This window comes from Hevea brasiliensis, chromosome 16 (genome assembly GCF_030052815.1).
Source record: "Hevea brasiliensis isolate MT/VB/25A 57/8 chromosome 16, ASM3005281v1, whole genome shotgun sequence".
NCBI classification, from domain to species: Eukaryota; Viridiplantae; Streptophyta; class Magnoliopsida; order Malpighiales; family Euphorbiaceae; genus Hevea; species Hevea brasiliensis.
The window spans coordinates 1,674,954-1,695,774 of record NC_079508.1 but is presented as its reverse complement, the minus strand read 5'-3'; the positions used below and the strand labels follow the sequence as shown (position 1 = coordinate 1,695,774).

The window sequence follows — 20,821 nt, the reverse complement described above, 5'->3', positions numbered from 1 at the left end:
CAACTGTAGAGGAAGTGAGATTAGACTGAAAGCAGATAGAAGACTAAAATTACCTGTCATGTGATCCGTCGCACCAGAATCAATAACCCATTTGGATGAGGAAGACACAAGGCATGTAGTGGATTTACCTGACTCGAATCGCAGCGATGTGGAACCGTAGGCTTTAGAGATGCCCGATCATCAAAAAAACTGTGCAAAATTCTCTGCAGATACCAAAATAGTTTTCTCAGAGGAAGATACTATAGAATTCTCTGCTGCCATATTTGCCATCTGTGATTACTGATTTTTCCTCTGAAGTTGCGGATAATTATATTTTGTATAGCCAGACTCATGGCAATAATAACAAATCTTGAGTCCTGATTAGAACTAACCTCTCAATTACGCTGATTACTTCTGTTGCCTGTAATTCCTCCTCTACTTCCTCTTCTATTACCCTATTGTCCATTTGGATTACGGCTAATAAGAGCACTACTGGCAGGCTATGAAGATTGGATACTCTCTGTACGAAGCACCCGTGTGAACGTTTCATGCAAAGAGAAAATCTCAGAACTGGAGAGAATCTGAGATTTAGCAGTCTTATACTCTGAAGGAAGGCCGGCAAAAAAACTCATAATAGCCAGTTGCTCCCGTTGGGCCTGCTGAACTTTCACATCAAGACTAAAAGGCAACAATACATTAAGTTCCTCATATACCCGTTTAAAATCCAAAAAATAAGCCATGAGAGACTTATCATCTTTCTCAGCATTATAGAATGCCTTACAAACATCATAAATACAGGAGATATTCCCTTTACCAGAATACAGAAAACCTAAGTAATCCATCAATTCCTTAACAAATTCACAGTGATTAATTAAACTAATTACCTCACTGTGAATCGAGTTCCGAAGCTGCAAAAACAACCGAGCATCATCCCTTAACCAAGTTTGTCGTGTATCATCCGTAGGTGGATCTTTAGTAAGGTGATCATCCTTATCAATGCTACGCAAATAGACCCTAACAGTCTTACTCCACTCCAAGTAATTTAAACCATTAAGTTTGTGTTCCGTGATCTTAGTCATCACCGGAATCACATCAGAAATAACATTCTATTGTCTACCATTTGTTGAGACAAAGAAAACTGACCGAAACGCTAATCCAAAGTGCTTACAGCAGCAAAATAACCCAAAATCACAAATCAAGCAAATACCGAAATAGGATCTGAGAGCCAAACCTCAGAAGTCCTTTAATGGTGTATTGGATCAAGCAACAGCACACAGTGGTGGAATGACGGGGTTGAAGCGACACTGGCGATGTTGATTGGAGTCGAAATGGCCCGTCGGCAGCCAAGGTCTCTCTTGAGCTGGGTGGTGAGAACAAATAGTCACCCTTGATAGATGACCTGCTCTGATACCATGTAGAAAGAGATGATTCTCCTTAATTTCAATTAATTTGTACATGGGTATATATATATACAATTGATTCCTATAATTGTGTTTTACTAATTAGGAAGAAATCCTACATAGGAATACAGAATATACAGAGAAATAATATAGTGATTGACTTTCCATAACAATGAGATTCCATCCTTCCACATAAGCAGAAGTATTATGGAAAGTCAACATGGATTTTATATATTTCTATTTTGTTTTGTATTTATATTGTTATGGAAAGAACATATTTTATATTCCTATTTAGTGTAGGATTTATTTATATTCCTAAATAGATAGAGATTTGTATTCCTAATTACTAGAGCATAATTTTAGGGATTAGTTGCAATGATTTTAGGGATTTGAGTTGTTTATAAATATGTGATATTCTATTCTATCAAACATAGAAGAAAATATAAAAAAGATGTAGTCTTTGTAAATTCTTAACACATTCCAATTCATTTCTTCTCTGTTCCTATTCTTCTCCTCTAATTTTAACCCAACACCTTAATTGTTCTGTCATATTCATGGCTGATTCTATTATGTAAAGACTCTTTTATTTTCCTAAAACCAGATCCCAAAAACCACCCAAAGCCACCGTCAATTTTCTTTTTGCATTTCTAAGTGTTACAACACTACAGTCACAGAAAATTAGATCAAAATTTGCTTGAATGACTCAACTCAACTCAACTAAACTAAACCTTTATTCCAAGAATTTGGGGTCGGCTATATGGATTTTCTTTCTCCATTCTAAACGATTTTGGATTAAATCTTCGAAAATGTGTAATGCTTCTAGGTCATGTTGTACTACACTCCTCCAAGTCAGTTTAGGTCTACCTCTTCTTTTCTTTCTATCCCCTAACCTAATGTGCTCTACTTGAGCCTCCGTATGTCTACGCTTCACATGACCAAACCACCTTAATCTCCCTTCTCTCAACTTATCCTCAATTGGCACTACTCCTACCTTTTTTCTAATACTCTCATTACGGATTTTATCTAGTCTAGTATGACCACTCATACACTTTAACATTCTCATCTCCGCAACTCTTATCTTAGACACATACGACTCCTTCAATGCCCAACACTCACTACCATATAACATGGCCGGTCGTATGATTGTACGGTAAAATTTTCCTTTTAACTTATTGGGAATCTTGCAATCACATAAAACTCCCATAGCACTTCTCCACTTCCACCATCCGGCTTTAATCCTATGACTAATATTCTCCTCACATCCCCCCATCTACTTGAAGGATTGAGCCGAGATATTTAAAGTGATTACTTTGGGGCAGTACCACTCCATCCAAACTAACTCCTTCCCTATCACCAGTTCGGCTTTCACTGAACTTGCAATGCATGTATTCTGTCTTCGTTCTACTTAACTTAAAACCCTTTGACTCTAGAGTACTTCTCCAAAGCTCTAGCTTTCAATTGACTCCTTCTCGTATCTCATCTATCAGGACTATATCATCTGCAAACATCATGCACCAAGGGATACTCTCTTGTATATGTTTCGTCAATTCATCTAAAACTAATGTAAAAAGGTAAGAGCTTACAGCTGAATCTTGGTGTAATCCAATTGAGATAGGAAAATCTCGTGTCCCCTCCCACTGTGCGCACAATAGTAGTTGCTCCTTCATACATATCTTTCAACACTTGTATGTACCTAATAGATATCATTTTTTGTTCTAACACTCTCCATAAGACATCTCTTGGAACACTATATCATAAGCCTTCTCCAAATCAATAAAAACCATGTGTAGATCTTTTTTCACATCTCCATATTTCTCCATCAAGCTTCTAATGAGAAAGATCGCTTCCATAGTTGAACGATCGGGCATGAAGCCAAATTGATTGGGAGAGATAGAAGTGTCATGAAGTAGTCGATGTTCCACAACTCTCTCTCACAACTTCATAGTATGGCTCATGAGTTTAATTCTCCTATAGTTTGAGCAACTCTGTATGTCTCCCTTATTTTTAAAAATAGATACTAAAATACTCCTCCTCCATTCATCAGGCATTTTCTTTGAGTTTAGAATCTTATTAAACAATTTAGTTAATCATACCACTCCCATATCTCCCAAACACTTCCACACTTCAATTGGTATTCTATTGGGTCCACATGCTTTACCCACTTTCATTCTCTTAAGTGCTTCCTTTACTTCTAAAGATCTAATTCTTCTAGCATAATTCACATTCTTTTCTACTGCTTTGCTGTCTATATTCACGCTATTACTACTTTGACTATTATTAAAGAGATCATCAAAATAATTTCTCCATCTTTCTTTAATGTCCTCATATTTCACCAACACTTTTCCTTCTTTATCCTTAATGCACCTAACTTGATTAAGATCTTGACATTTCTTCTCTCCTCCTTGCTAATTTATAAATATCTTTATCCCCTTCTTTAGTTCTAAGTTTCTCATATAACTTTTCAAAGGCCTACGCTCTTACTTGATTAACTGTCTTTTTTATCTCTTTCTTTGCTATCTTGTATTGTTCATATGCCTCATTATTATCACACTTAGATAATTTCTTATACCATTCTCTCTTTCTCTTCACTACCTTTTTGTACTTCCTCATTCCACCACCATCTCTCTTTTGAGGGTAGTCCATGTCCTCTAAACTCTCTAATTACTTTTCTAGCTACTTCTCTAATCTTTGAATGACATAAGAAACAAATATAAAGATTAAACATTTAGGGAATTTATATGTGTAATTAATCTCCAAATCCCAAGTCAAGAGCCTAAGACCTGATATTAGATACTGGATTTTTAAATGTTGGCATAAAGATGCCAGATTTTGAACCATAAAGCTAAATGGGGGGAAAAAAGAAGCAGCAGCAAGTCAACATGCAAGATGAAGAAAGAAATAAACTTACTTGAGGAAGTGGTAATACAATAAATAAGTCAAGAAAAAAATAACCACGGAGGTAGTTCATGGAAATTTTCTTTGGATGGTCGACTAATTCTCCAGCACCAACCACTCTAGATTCAGGAGCCACATAAGCCAACCTAAACTGCAAAAATAAATAAAATCACATTTATGCAATTAATTTCCTCAATAAAAAAATTACACTTAGGCATCCTAGTTTTGAATAACAATACTTGGACAAGCATGGAGGCTGCAGCAGTTATAAAATCATGAAGAACAAACGAGAAGATAAGTGCACAGCATCTTCACTCATCAAATAATGTATAGATGAACACTCAGACCACATGAAAATAATTTTTGCATGAAATACTAACTGCAGCAACAACTGTATTTAAGATAATTGCAAGTAATGATATGGGTCCATGATGTTAGAGAACTTGATTTAAGACAGAGTGGGAAATATAAATCAAGCTAATGTTCTCTACAATAAAAAAAAACTAGCATAATGCCCATGCTATGCATTGGTAATTTATAATTTTTATTTTTTAATTTAATTTTAATTATATTTTAAATAAGATAAATTATTACTATTAAATTAATTTTAAATTAAAATTTCTCTCATATTTAATTTAATTTGAAGAAATTTTTACCTGTTATAATAATAAATTTTTAATTAATTTACGGTGTAATTAATTCAAAGGCCTATTTAATTCTTTTTATAAATATATTAATAGTAATTTCAATGATTATTTCATTTAAAATGTAATAAAAGTACTTTATTCAAAAAATAATTTAAATTTCATGAAATTTTTATACTTTATCTCATAATTTATGTAAATCAATATTTATTTTTTGTAAATTACAGAAAATATATTAGATTAATGAGAAAATAATATTATTTTAAAAATATATAAATAGAATTTTTTTTTGTTATTAATATAATAAAAAAATATTAAATTACTAATAATGAATTGAATTATTTAATTTTAATAATAATAATAATAATATATAACATTATTATTATTTAAAGATCATATTCTATTATATTATTTTTTAAAAATACTATATCTAAGCGTAATTTTTTTTTATTAATCTGATATAATTTTTATAAAATAATTCTTTGAAAAAATAGTTATCACTTTATATAAATTTATAATATAAAATAAATAAATTTCATAAAAATTAAAATTTTAAAATATCATCATTTTCTATTAATATAATAAATATTAAAAATGCATACTATTTTTTAAAAGACGGATTCCATAATTTTAGTACTGTAACTTTAATTTTTTTTTAATCATCTTTATTTGTAACTAAATTATTTTGATGCAATCATATTTGTAATTTTATCTTTGAAATTCTACTTCTATATAAAAATATAGTTGAGAGATTATTTATGATTGAAAATATAGATATTTAATTAAAATTTAAAAATAATTCTATTGAAAATTAATGATAATAAAATATGGATAATTAAAATATTAGTTATATTTACATTCGATATATAATTATAATGAAATAAAATATTCAAAAGTTTAAGAAATATTAAATAAGAAATTTATAAAAAAATTAATAATTAAATAAATATTAATCAAATATATTTAAATAAATAAATTTTGAGAATGATAACTAATAACTTTTAAAAGAAATAAAAAAAAAGTGCAAATCAAAAAAAAAATTGAGAGCATTTAGATGAAATGAAAATACTTGGTGAGAGAAGAGTGCTTGATGTGTATCAAATATCTGATATGACATACTATATATAGACAAACAAATGAAAACCATTTAAATAAAAAATTAATTTATAATTAAATATTATTTAATTGAAAAACGATAACAAAAGCATTCAAATTCAATAAAAAGTCATGATCTAATGGCATGTTGGACATTATCAGGCGTCCAATTAAAAGGCACTTTTGATTAATATATTTGGTTCAGATTTCATAGAAAAATTCACAAAATTTTATAGACCTAAACAGAAAATTCCCAACACATCCATTTGTTTTAGATTTTTTTTTTTAATTAGTGCTGATTTGTTGATATAAATGCATGGGAGAGAGAGAGAGAGAGAGACAAAGAGATAAAAGAAAAATCAACTTAATATTATAATAATCTTGTAGATCTAAAAATTTATATTGGAAAAATTATGAAGGGTAGTGGTCCAAATAAAAAAATTAAAAGAAATAAACTGTGAAATGGTTTTTGTATTAAACTTATAACCTCTCTAAACATAAACCTAAATAAAAGCCCACTATTTATTGGGTTTAAAAAAAAAAATAAGAAGTACAGACCATTTTATATAATAGGGCTTTAAAAGGTGATCAAACAGATGTTGGAACATATGGCTTGTGGGAACAAGTCCCACATCAGCAATGCACAAGAAAATTAAGGGCCATGTTGGAATCCCGTTTTTCATTCCCTGTCCCTGTAGAATTTGTATGTAAATTGTAATTATTTTCTTCCTCTTATGTTAGTCTCCTAGTGTATCTAGATTTCCTTTTGTATCTAGAATCATTGTATATATATAGGAGGAAGTGTACAAAGTCTTTTACGTAGAAATATAGTGTTTTTCTCTTCCAAATACCTAGTTCAACAGGCATATAAGTGTTGGCAAACCAAACCAGCCATTTTGCTAATGAAGAGCCCAGTTAAAAGTCCGGTTGAACATGGAAACCTCCCTGTTTATTAATCCACATTCGTTGGCCGTCGATTTCAACTTAATAAAATAAAAATGACCATTTTCTACTCATAAATTTCAGTTGGAAGGCTCAATAAAAATAATTGAAGTTCAAGGCTGAAAATAGCATTATTCCAAATTATAATTTTCTAGTAAAGTATTTTATTTTTGCACAATAAATAATTAGTATTACTCCAAGCACAGAAGAAACCAAGTATCCAATCAGGTGAATCAAGTGTGCAACTATTTTTATGGGATTTATACTTCATCTCTTTGTTGATTTTCCTAACAGTTACAATATATGGATGAAGTTGGAATAGTAAGTTACCTCTAAGTTGTTGATAGATGATGAGATTTGCTTAGCATAAAGTACACATTGTAGTTTTACCAATTGCCAATAAACAAATAAATAAGAAGAGGATTAATAGAAAGAGCTACATGGGTTGTTTACCTGAAGAAGTATGTTCAACAAGTATACGAAATCAGTCAAGCTCCTAAAAATTACAATTGTTTTAGTCATGGGCCAGTTAATGACTATGCACTTATAATCCTGCATCCAAAAAATATAGGTAAATTCTTTCCAAAATGAAAAAAGAAAAAGCTGAAGTAATGAACAAAAGAGAATATCATCTAAAGCACACGAAGCCTAGACAACAAAAGTCCCCCACCCCAACTATCAAAAGTAGAAAGCACCAAAAAAAATTGAAAAACTAGACAAGCAACAGCAGCAAGAACAACAAACAAAATACAGTAAACCTCTAAAGTTCATGTATGGAAGCAAAGGTCCATAAACCACTATTCTTTTCTTTTTCATCTTTCCCTACAAAGAAAACTTATGGTAATACCCCATGATATAGAAAAAGCCAACCATAGGTCTGTCACAGCAACACAGTTAGATTTTACCATGTTCAAAATTCACACAAACATATACAAGAATCAATGCTGAACTCAATAAAAAAGAAAAAAAAAACCACCAAATTATTGCATAAAAAAGTTCCATTTTATGTTCTACAAACTTATTTGAAAGGTTGCTGAAAGTATATAGTCAGAACTATACTTAAAAGGTGTAGGGAAATACTGTACAGCTATGTGTACAACTAATGTAATCCCTAACTTTTAGGGATTTATGTGTACAGCTATGTAATATCTAATTTTTTTGGGATTAGATTTTTATTTGTTTTAATCAATATTAATTTCTATTGATTTGTTAGGAAGTTACCTAGAATAGAATCAGGAAGACTAGGATAGACTTCTCTTTGCTGTATATATACCAATTGATATGAACCTGCCTAACTCCACCTCAAATCACAAAGGAAGGTTTGCAAACCCATATATATATAATACCCAAGACCTTCCTAGAGAACCAATGTGGGACGCATCATCAATGTACCATGTTTCTTTTAATTCAATTCAATATACACATAAATATTGAGTTCAATTTCTATCATGGCATCAGAGCCTTAGGCATTTTTTTTTTGGCGGTTCACTATCAGTGGTCTTCATTGCCCGTTGATCCCTATTCTTTTTTTTTTTTCCAAAACAGAGTTTGTGAATCTCTGTTTTTTTCTTTGCTAAACAGAGCCTGTTGATCCCTGTTTTTCTGTTACAAAACAGAGTCTGTGAACCTCTTTTTCCCTCTGTATAGCTTCTGATTTCTTCAGCCAATCAGTTATGTCAGAAGTCACAGAAACCAGCAACACCTCTGCAGCTACTTTGATCAGCAACAACAATTCTGCATCAACAGGAGAACTGCAGAATATTCAGGCAGCACATAGGTTGAATACGAAAAATTTTTTGAAGTGGTCTCAATTGGTTCGGACTTTTTTGAAAGGAAAAGGGAAACTGAGCCATTTGCTTAGTGCTGGTCCAGACCCAAAGGATCCTAAATTTGATGCTTGGGATGAACAAGACTCTATGGTAATGTACTGTTTGTGGAACTCTATGTTGCCAGAAATCAGTGATATATGCATGTTTCTCAGCACAGCCAAAGATATATGGGAAGCTGTTAAACAGACCTATTCAAAAGTTCATGATGATGTACAAATTTATGAGATTAAGACCCAAATCTTAGCCATCAAACAAGGAAATTGATCAGTCATAGAATACTTTCTTAAAGAGTTTATGGCACGAGGTGGATCATTATCAATGCATTCAAATGAAATGCAGCAAGGATGCAGCCATTCTTAAAAAATTTGTTGAAAAAGATTGGATTTATGACTTTCTTGTAGGATTGAACATCGAGTTTGATGCTGTAAGAGTACAAATACTTGGAAAAGAAGAGTTTCCATCCTTGAGTGAGGCAATAGCAATTTTTCTTGCTAAGGAAGGAAGAAGGGGAGTTACGATTGAAACACATACACTGGAAAGCTCTGCCTTGGTGTCTAAGAACACTACTACGAAGAATTATAGCTCTGAACAGCATGATGGTGAGGGCAGTGGGCAAACAGACTTGTCAAAACCATTCAACAAGGACTCTTTGTGGTGTACATACTACAAAAAAAATCCTGTCATGCTAAGGAAAAGTGCTGAAAGCTCCATGGCAAGCCTCAGGCCCTGAATAAAACATGGTTAGAGAAGGGTGGACAATCAAAAGGACAAGGACGGGCACAAATGGCAAACATACATTCAAGTAGTGAGGACCCTCCACATGCTGATTTCAACAAAGAAGAGATTGAGAAATTAAGGGGTCAATTAGAAACATTACAAAAGTAGCCTACAACAAGTACTAGTGCCTAGGTGGTCTCAAGTATTTCTTCTCAACCTTCTCATGTTTTCTCCTCATATTTCTAATACTTCGGATAATATCTCCTCAAACTCTTGGATCATCGACTCGGGAGCTACAGATCACATGACCCACTCCTCACACAAATTTATTTCATACACTCCTTGTTCTAGTAATAGAAAAATAACCATAGCTGATGGATCAATTACACTGTGGCTAGTATAGGAGATGTTTCTTTGAGTGACTACCTTACACTTAAGAATGTGCTTCATGTCCCAAAACTATGCACCAATCTTGTGTCAATCCAAAAATTAGCCACTGATTCTAATTGCAGTGTGAATTTTTACCCCCATCCCATTGTGTATTTTAGGAATAGGGCACGAAGAGGATGATTGGACATGCTAGGGAAAGGGATGGCCTTTTCTATGTTGATGCGGGGCTTAAACAACAAGGCAGAACATTTTTTTTAACTAATTTTAATTTCCAACAGTCCTACTTTATCTAGGATGTTTTATGAACACTTCCAGATTTTATGTATTTTAGAGACAGATTGTTATCAATAAAAAATACTGCAAAGAATTTTCTCTATTTTTTCAATCTTGTGTATAGAGTGTATTTCTATTTGAGTTTCACGCTGCGTTAGATGATATCAAAGCAGGGAAGATCACCCCAATCAAAATGGCTGACCTTGATGGAGGTGACGAAGACAATGGTTCTCGTGATGGTGATCAAGGAGCTAAAGCCCTTGAACCAAGGGATGACACGTTGCAACGTTTGGAACAACACATAGAGCAACGAGTGGACCGCAGATTCGGGCGTATAGAAAGACGTCTCGAAGAAATTGTGGGCCGTCTTTGCACTTTAGAAACCAATGCAAATAGGGATCGGGTGGGAAATAGAAGGCTAAAAGATAGTGCAGCTCATGGTGACCCTATTTACCGACCAATTCCAACTCATGGGCAATATGTCTATGATGAAGACTCAGAAGAGGAGGACGTGTATGATCCCCATGATTACCCTAGGCATTGGCAGCAAGGTAATTATGGGAGAAGAGGTGTTCGTGGATATGATGAGAGGGGAAGTAAAGAATTCCGATTAAAAGTAGATATTCCCAACTTTAATGGGAATTTTAATATTGAAAAATTTTTGGATTAGATAGCAGATGTGGAGAGGTTCTTTGATTACATGGAGATGGCACTGAAAAGGTGAGTTAAATTAGTCGCATGCCAACTCAAAGGTGGTGCTTCTACTTGGTGGGAAAGGTTGCAAGCTAGAAGGGAGAAAGAAGGCTAAGGTCCGGTTTATACATGGTTTAGAATGAAGTACCTATTGCAACAAGAACTCTTACTACCGGATTATAAGCAAATTCTCTTCCAAAAGTACCGACAGTATCAACAAGGAAGTCATACAATCCATAAGTACCCTCCCGAGTTCATGAGATTAGCCGAAAGGAATAATCTCCAAGAATTCGAGGGGCATCAAGTTGCAAGGTATTTGGAAGGATTAAGACCCGCAATCAAGGATCGAATCGGTGTATAATTGTTAAGAACTTTATCCGAGGTAAAGAATATGGCATTAAAGGCGAAGATGATAAAGTATGAAAGAGTGCGCCATGATTCTTATCCAAGATATGATGAGGACAATGAACGACCTGTAATTGGGAAAAAAGAAGAGGAAGGTTCTCATAGTGCTCCTAATGTTGCCAAGGGGAAGAAGACAAGCAACGAAAATCCAACAGTTGGAGTTGATCAGGTATCAAGTTCCAATCCCTCAAAAGGTAAAAATCCCTAGGCTAAACCAGCTCCTATTAAATGTTATAAATGCAATGAGGAGGGTTATTGGTCAAACAAATGTCCAAGGAGGAAAACTGTGAACTTTATTGAAAAACAAAGGGAAATTTGTTGTGAACCTGAAGAAGTTGAGGATGAGGATGATGATTTTGATTCTGAAGAATCCATAGGAAGGAAGTTGATGTTCTTGATAAAGGTTGAGGAAAAGTCATCAAATATTCATAAAGAATTGGGAAGAGAATAACTTGAGGTTACAATTGGAGCCTTGGTTGTACCGCCTCAAACCATGGTGATTCCAAAAGAAAAATTAATTAACCCATTATGTCCTATTGTTTCTATTGATTTTATTTGTCCAGGTGTTTTGAGAAGACAAAGGCAGAGGCGAAGTTAATAAATTCAATATTGTTCAATTCTCCATTGACTACCTCAACAAAAGAAGCTATATGATGTACATTTTCAATGAAGATTCTCATTCTCTTCCACTTCAAATTTCGAGGAAGGATTTATTCCAAGTGGCGAAAATGGCGCTAGAGTTGTTATGGATGTATTTTTGGATCATTGCAAGTTATTTCAACTCAAAGATGATTTTTTTTTTTTAAGTGAGGGTGTATGATGCGGGGCTTGAACAACAAGGTAGAACGTTTTTTTTTAACTAATTTTAATTTTTAATAGTCCTAATTTATCTAGAATGTCTTACGAAGACTTCCAACAACGGTAAACATTATATAAAATTAATTAGGAAGTCTCATACTCTATTCAGGACTTATTAATGTTTCCTACCTTATGATTTGGATTTCTTCCTATTTTATTTAGGATTTACCATTGTATTTTAGTTTATCTAAATTTCCTATTTAGTTTCATATTCTTATTAGGTTTAGAAGTCTAAAAAATATTATAAACACCCTTATTTTTATGTATTTCGGGAGACAAATTGTTATCAATAAAAATACTGCAGAGAATTTTCTCTATTTTTTCACTTTTGTGTATAGAGTGTGTTTCTATTTGAACTTGACGCTGCGTCATATGTTGAAGTATCAAATGGACAAAGTAGAGTTAAGAGTTTGTCATCATTATCATTCCTTTCCGAGTCATCCAAATCCAATACAGACAAAATCTGGCTTCAACACCTTCGTCTTGGTCACCTGTCTTTTAATGTTATCAAAGTAATGTTTAATTCACTATTCAAAGGTTTAGCCATTGAAATTTTCATTGTGATGTAAGTGAACTTGCTAAGCACAAATGTGCTTCTTTTCAAATAAGCACAAAGAGAACATTAGTTCCATTTACTTTGATTCATAGTGACACTTGGGGTCCTTCCACTATTGCTAACATTTTTGGAGCACGGTGGTTTGTTTCATTCATTGATGATTACACTCGTATGTCTTGGATCTTTCTATTAAAAAACAAATTTGATGTGAGTTCCATATCTCCAATCTTTTATGACATGATCAAAACTCAAATTGGGGTTGGGATAAAACGATTTCGATCTGACAATGCAAAAGATTTTTTTTAATCAATTCCTATCTTCCTATTTCCACAAAAAGGGCATCATACATAAGTCTTCATGTATTAACACACCTTAATAAAATTGGGTAGCCAAACGAAAAAATGATCACCTTTTAGTCACTACAAGAGCCTTCTTGTTTCAAAAAAAGTTCCAAAACAATATTGGGGGAAACTGTTTTAAAGGCTGCCCACCTCATCAATAAGCTTTCTACAAGAGTTCTTGGCTTCAAAAAAGTCCAATGCAGGTTCTCACACATTTTTTTCAAGACTTTAAGGCATCAAATAATCTTGTTCCAAATATATTTGGATGTGTTGCCTTTGTTCATGTGCATTCTCAAAACAGAAGTAAACTTGACCCTCGAGCCCTCAAATGTGTATTCGTTGGCTATTCTTTCACCCAAAAAGGTTACAAATGTTATCATCCTCCTACAATGAAATTTTGTGTTTTTTGATGTTACCTTTGTTGAACAAGATTATTACTTTCATAATTCTCATCATCAGGGGGAGAAATCTTTCATAGAAGATAAGGACAGGGAACTTTTTCTCCTTGAGTTTCCAGCTACTACCTGTCATCATTCTGAGTCAGATTTACGGCCAAAAAATCTGCAACATACACTATTTGAGTCCAATTTGATATTAGAAGCCGAGCCCCATACACCAAAGTCACAAGGAAAATTATAGTGGAAGCAAACTCAAGACTCTACTTGTCCATTCCAAGTTTATTCAAGGAAAGGAAAAACAACAATCTCCAAATCTATGCCAGTCCAATAATCCAATTTTGATCTTGATAGTTTCGAGGTAAGTACTTCTCCAAATGATAACATCACTGAAACAATTGAACAAAAAGATTTAGATATTGCTATTGCTCTGCGAAAGGGAACCAGAACTTGTACTAAATATCCTATGTATTTGTTCATGTCATATAAGAATCTTTTTCATAACCATAGGACCTTTCTTACTAGCCTAAATACAATTCCTACCCCAAAAACATCATCCGAAGCATTAGGAAATGAGAATTGGAAAGCTGCAATGAAGGTTGAGATGGAAGCTCTTGAGAAAAACAAGACTTGGCACAAGGGAAGAAACCAGTTGGATGTAGATAGGTGTTCACAGTCAAATACAACTCAGATGGCATCTTGAAAAGGTATAAGGCAAGGTTAGTTGCCTAAGGGTATACTCAGATCTATGGCAAAGACTATTTGGAGACTTTTGCTCCTATTGCTAAGATGAACACGGTAAGAATCTTAATATCCCTGGCTGTAAATTTTGGTACGAAGTTAGAATAGTTTGATGTCAAGGACCCCTTTTTACATGGAGATATTGAGGAGGAGATCTATATGGAGATTCCCCATGGGTGGTTTGCCTCGAATACAGAAAAAGGAGTGGTGTGTAAGTTAAAAAAGGCATTGTATGGATTTAAACAATCCCCAAGAGCTTGGTTTGAGAGATTGACCAAAGTTATGGTAGACATGGGGTATAAATAAAGCTAAGGAGATCATACTTTATTCATGAAACATTTGGCCTCAGGGGCAGTGACAATATTGTTGGTTTATGTGGATGACATTATAGTAACAGGTGATGACTCAGAGGGAATAGAGGACTTGAAGAGATAGTTGGTGAAGGAGTTTAAAATTAAAGAGTTAGGTAAACTATAATATTTTCTAGGTATTGAAGTAGCTCATTCTCGGCAAGGGATTTTTATATCACAACAAATGTGATAGAATTATTGGCTGAAACAGGTAAGATGGGATGTAAACCTGTAGAGACACCAATAGAGTCAAACCATAAACTTTGTGATGTTCCAGAGTTTATAATGATGGATAAAAGTTTTTATCAAAGACTTGTGGGGAAGTTAATTTATTTATCTCATACAAGGCCTGATATAGCTTACGCTATTAGTATTGTCAGTCAATTCATGCACAACCCCAAAGAATCACATCTCAAAGTAGTGTACAGAATACTACGGTATTTGAAAGGTACACTAGAAAGAGGAATTATATTCAAGAAAGGAGGAGTGACTCTTGAAGCCTATACAAATGCTAATTATGCAGGATCCATAGTTGATAGAAAATCTACATCAGGTTATTGCACCTTTTTAAAGGGTGATCTTGTAACTTGGAGAAGCAAAAAGCAGCATGTGGTTGTCAGGTCTAGTGCAGAAGCCGAATTCAAAGCAATGGCACTTGGGATCTGCGAACTATTATGCATAAAAATAATGTTAGAAGAACTAAAGGTTAGGTGGGAATAGGAGTGGCCACAGTCTCGTTTCGAATCGGAATTGAACCGGAACCAGTTCAGTCAAAACCAGACTGAAACCGGCTTCGAACAGGATTGAAACCGTCCTTCTACGGTTTGGTTCAGGTTTATAATTTTCAAGAACCGTGAACCGGTGGTTTCGAACCGAATAGAACTGACGATTTCAAACCGGACTAAACCGGTGATTTAAATACAAAAGAATTCAATAAATACCTCACCCCACTCCTAATTCATTATATATATATATATATATATATATATATATATATATCATTAATTCTCTACACAATTATTCTTTGCACTCTCTTTAATTCTTAATACTCTTTCAATTTCTCTCAAATTTTCTAAACGATTATTTTCTATACTCCTTTAATTCTCAGTACTCTCACAATTCCCCTACTTTATTATTTTATATGCTCACTGAAAGTTTTAATACTATCCCAATTACTCTGTTATTATTTTATATCCTCAATAAAATTTTCAATACCCTCTCAACTCAACTCAACTCAACTAAGCCTTTATCCCAAAAATTTGGGGTCGGCTATATGGATTCGCTTTTTCCACTCTGAACGATTTTGGGTTAAATCCTCAGAAATGTGTAATGTTTCTAAGTCATGTTGTACTACTCTCCTGCAAGTTAATTTAGGTCTACCCCTTTTTTTCTTTCTATCCTCTAACCTAATGTGCTCTACTTGTCTAACTGGAGCCTCCGTATGTCTACGCTTCACATGACCAAACCACCTCAATCTCCCTTCTCTCAACTTATCTTCAATTGGCATCACTCCTACCTTTTCTCTGATACTCTCATTACGGACTTTATCTAGTCTAGTATGGCCACTCATCCACCTTAACATTCTCATCTCTGTAACTCTTATCTTAGATGCATACGACTCTTTCAGTGCCCAACACTCACTACCATATAACATAGCCGGTCGTATGGCAGTACGGTAAAATTTTCCTTTTAATTTATTGGGAATCTTACGATCACATAAAACTCCCGTGGCACGTCTCCACTTCAACCATCCGGCTTTAATCCTATGACTAACATCCTCCTCACATCCCCCATCTACTTGAAGGACTGAGCCTAGATATTTAAAGTGATTACTTTGGGACAGTACCACCCCATTCAAACTAACTCCTTCCCTATCACCAGTTTGGCCTTCACTGAACTTGCAATGCATGTATTCTGTCTTCGTTCTACTTAACTTAAAACCCTTTGACTCTAGAGCACTTTCAATACCCTCTATTTTAATTTTTTTTTCTCTTTTATATTTTTTAATTATCAATTATCATATAATTTAAAAAAAAAAAGGGCAAGTAATATAACTGAAAATTTTAATTCCTCTAAATCGTAAAAAGATACATAGGCAAAATTAAGTTCATGCATTTTTTTTCCAATTTCTTTAAAAAAAATTAATTTCATCTCTAGTTTTTTAATGAGTTTAAATCTTTACTTATTAAATTTTTCATAAAAATAAGTTATTTTCATTCTTTTTTTTCTTATTTTATCTTGATTGGAAGATTTCTAAGAAAAATTAAAATATTTTTACAAATATTACTTAAATTCTAGATTAATAAAATTTTTCTCTAATTTTTTCGTCTAAATCGCTCTGAAACCGCCCTTAAACTGCTTCCAAACCATCCTCCAAACTGTCTTGAACTGTCCTTTTTCGAACCGCCCTTCAAACTATTTTAAATCGGGGCTCAAACCAAAATCGGCAATTCATAAACCGTCTTTCAAACCGTCCCATAGCGGTTTGGTTCAGGTTCATGATTTCATTGAACCTGAGGCGGCGGTTTAAGAACCGTAACCGACGGTTTCTGAACCATGGCCACCCCTGGGTGGGAAGGTCCAATGAAGCTTTATTGTGACAATAAATCAGCCATCAATATTGCACAAAATCCAGTGCAACATGACCATACAAAACACATTGAAGTAGATACGCGGTTTGTTAAAGAGAAGCTGGATAGTGGCTTAATTTGTACTCCTTTCATTCCTACTGATGATCAACTTGCAAATGTGCTCACTAAAAGGCTGTCTAGTGCTGGATTTCAGAGGTTAACCAGAAAGATTGGAATGGATGATATCCATTCACGCACTTGAGGGGGAGTGGGGGAAATACCGTACAGCTAATGTAATCCCTAATTTTTAGGGATCCACGTGTACAGCTATGTAATATTTACTTTTTTAGGGATTAGATTTTTATTTGTTTTAATCAGTATTAATTTTTATTGATTTGTTAGGAAGTTAGCTAAAATAGAATTAGAAAGTTACCTAGGAAGGACTTCTCTTTGCTGTATATATACACCAATGTACCATGTTTCTTTAATTCAATTCAATATACAGAGAAATATTGAGTTCAATTACTGTCAAAGCACAATGCACAAACTTTATAATTTAATTGCCACCTTATTCCAAGACTAAAAACAAATAAAGCCTTACCTTTTGCACAGACAGCAAGAAGAAAAACAGGGGGTCCACAAAAATTGCCACCAAACAAGAAATGACAAAAAATTTGTTCCACTGTTGAACAACTTTAGTATGAGGATTGATAACTCCAGGAATATATGGATTTAGAAAAGATACAAATTTTCTTGCCCAACCTTTAGCATCCCCATAAAGAGCATTATGGAACTGAAAAGAAGAGCCAGAACAAGAGAATGCAAGAGCATGTTAGTGTAGTTGCGAAATTGTCATTCTAGGAAATAAAGCATAGGAACAATGGACGCAACAAACCTATGATCTAGCAACCATACAATAGATTTCTTACAGCATCAAGCTAATTAGTTCAAGAAATATGACCCAATCATTCGATACAAAGAGTACATCTCCTCTTATAGAAGTATAAAAGAGACATGACATGCAATTAAAAAGAAATATCATAGTGGTAGATAATTAAATTTTTTTCAAAAAAAATTTCAAAAAAAAAAAAAAGAACTTTTGGAAGAACAGTAATAATGCAGCCAAGAAATAGAGAGATTTGCATTTATAGTCATATGGATAGAATGAAAAAAACTACCAACTGGAGAAAATTGGTAGTTTCTTTCTTAAAGCAAAATTAAAAAGGAAAATAAAATAAAAGGTTCACCTTGGAGTCAAACATAGCTGAAGCTTTTGAATGTTTCTGCTGCGCTGGTTTGAAATTGTAATATGTTGGGCATGTTGTGCAATAAGGATCATTGCACACTCCCAATTGGCCAGACCTCAATAAATGTTCATTTTTACCAGCATAGTTGTCATCTCTCCATTCACGCTGATCCATCCCATTAAAAGATGGAAATTTTTCAGCCTTGGGTTCTACTATTTTGCGACCTGTTACGCCAGGATTTAATTGAAAAACGTTTTCAGCTTTACGATTGGTATAGATTGGGCCACTCATCTGTATCAATGGAGCTCTTCTTTCACTACGTAATGGACCAGTATAGCCAACAAGGTTGGCTTCATTTTCATAGGACTCCATGGAATTTGTAGGAATAGAAATTGACACACTCCTATTCCTGGAAGTAAATGCCTGATATCGAGAATCCACATTTTCATCCAATAATTGGGGATGCACATCTGACAGCATGGGCACCTTATCCTTGTCATTACTAGCCATTTCAATAAACAAGACCTAGAGAAGGAACATTAAAAAAACTTGATATTTAAGATAAATAAAATTATAAATAATTATCAAGTGATTATTTAAACAAAAGAAAAATTTGTTAAAAAAAGACTGACTAGCGAAAAAAATTAAATAAAAACTGAAAAAAGTAGACTCACAAAGCTTTAAAGCTCCAATATGAGTAAAATTTCCACAAAGGCATAACAATAAGAGATCATGGAAAAGACAATGCCCTATCCCATCCCATGGAGGATTTTGAAACACGAAATTAGTTACCAAAAGATCAAAACTATTTACTGGACAATTTGTATGGAATGAATGCATATAAACACAAATAATGCATCAGATATTAATTCAAGTGACATTTTAAGCATAAATCCTCCACTCTTGCTATTGCTTACCTGTCTGCATAACAAATCATAATATTAGAAGATTGAATCGAGAGATTTTGTGATGACATGCCTATTGATCTAGCATTTGAACAAAGGGCATAAGGTTAAGACTGAAGAACTAGCAATACTGCTAGTGCTCAGGCCAAAGATTGGTTCAATCAAGGATGTTAACATGGTAGACAACCCAATTCCAATCTCAATACATGGGAATTCACTAGTTATAAGACCCATTCAAAGAAAACACCACTGCAACCTAATTGGTTAATGAGAGCTGATTCATTGGGTAAAGCCAACCACACTCCTCATCTGTAGCTAATTACTCTTTCAATCAAAGCCATTGTATAGGCACATTTGAGCAAAACACAAGCACGGTCTGACTTAGAATGGGAATTCAACAATGACAAAAGTCAGTTAAGAACCCAAGGGGGAAACAAAGCTAATTGCTAACCCAATTCAGTAGTAATATCCAAATTCCAATCATCCACACACACGCACACACACAAACACGAACGAGATAAGAACCCAAAAGAGAGGATGAAAATGTAAAGAGACACAAACCGGTAAGTTGGAGTTGCGAAATTCCCAAGCAGAGAAAAGCAGGGAAAGAGCATCAACCAGCCATGCAGACTTTGAAGAAGAGACTAAAGAAGAAATTGAGAGAGAAAAGCAAAGCAAAGACTTTGAAAAGTCAGTCAAGCTTGGTGCTGCGTGTGGCTGCTATACTTCCAACTATCATTTGGATTTTCTATAATTTCCACTGGGACTTTCATAGAAGCCACGGACCTTAAAGTAACAATATCCGTATGTAAGACTCCGCCGGCCAGACCCCAGAATTTTTTTTATTATTATTATTTTAAGGATTGAGGGACTGGGTCTTGATCCACCGAAGATTGTCATTGTCACGCATACCTACTGGACTGGACCAATTTAGGTTAGACGACCTTACAATATCTATTCTATGTTAAAAATATTTTTATTTATAATTTATATGTGATATATCAAAAGAAAAAGTAAAAAAATATTTCAACCTCTCATAATTTTTACAATTTTACCATATATTTTTTTTAACAATTACAATCCAACTTTTTGAAAACGAATTTACTGTACTATGCCATTAATTATTATTTATTAAACGATGAATTGCAAGGTGCAATTAATTCAATGTTAAAAAAAATATATATGTAGTACAATTAAAAAATGGTAAAGGTTAAGATTTTTGTCAATATTTTTTTTTTAAATGACCTTATTGGTCATATATATATGAACTGCTTATCTCTTTCTTGACCATAGGTCCATAACCATTATCTTACCATCTCTATTTATGATCAAGGTCTATGTGCCATTTTGCACTATCTTGTTTGCTTTTGTTTAACTTATTTCCTTCTTGTTAAAATAGTTTGGATATCGTTACGCGTCGTAAATAGGTTGTTTACCTTGGTGGCAATTCCTCATCCAGGGTTTTTCTCATTTCTTAATGTTCTATTTGTTTCATTCTTTCATTCCACAACTTAACTTTAATTATTTTATTTCTTAATCTAATCTTCTTCCTTAATTTGACTGTTGAGTCGTAATTTAGCACCTATTATCGTCCCT

The 20,821-nt window shown here is 33.7% G+C and overlaps 1 protein-coding gene across 2 annotated transcripts in view; it reads right to left on the bottom strand.

The window, feature by feature from the left end:
* LOC110666948 (probable cyclic nucleotide-gated ion channel 20, chloroplastic) overlaps positions 1 to 20,073 on the bottom strand; it is a 56,362-nt gene extending 36,289 nt beyond the window's left edge. Inside the window, exons 1-5 of one of the 2 annotated variants that reach the window (XM_021827729.2) lie at positions 19,787 to 20,073; positions 18,321 to 18,845; positions 17,675 to 17,866; positions 7,409 to 7,507; positions 4,288 to 4,425 (exon numbers count right to left, since the gene is read on the bottom strand). In XM_021827729.2, the coding sequence (XP_021683421.2) occupies positions 4,288 to 4,425; positions 7,409 to 7,507; positions 17,675 to 17,866; positions 18,321 to 18,830 (939 nt within the window). In that variant the 5' untranslated portion in view covers positions 18,831 to 18,845; positions 19,787 to 20,073. The remainder of the gene's footprint in view (positions 1 to 4,287; positions 4,426 to 7,408; positions 7,508 to 17,674; positions 17,867 to 18,320; positions 18,846 to 19,786) is intronic. The other variant, XM_021827661.2, reaches the window with a different exon arrangement.
* Between the last annotated feature and the right edge of the window lie 748 nt (positions 20,074 to 20,821).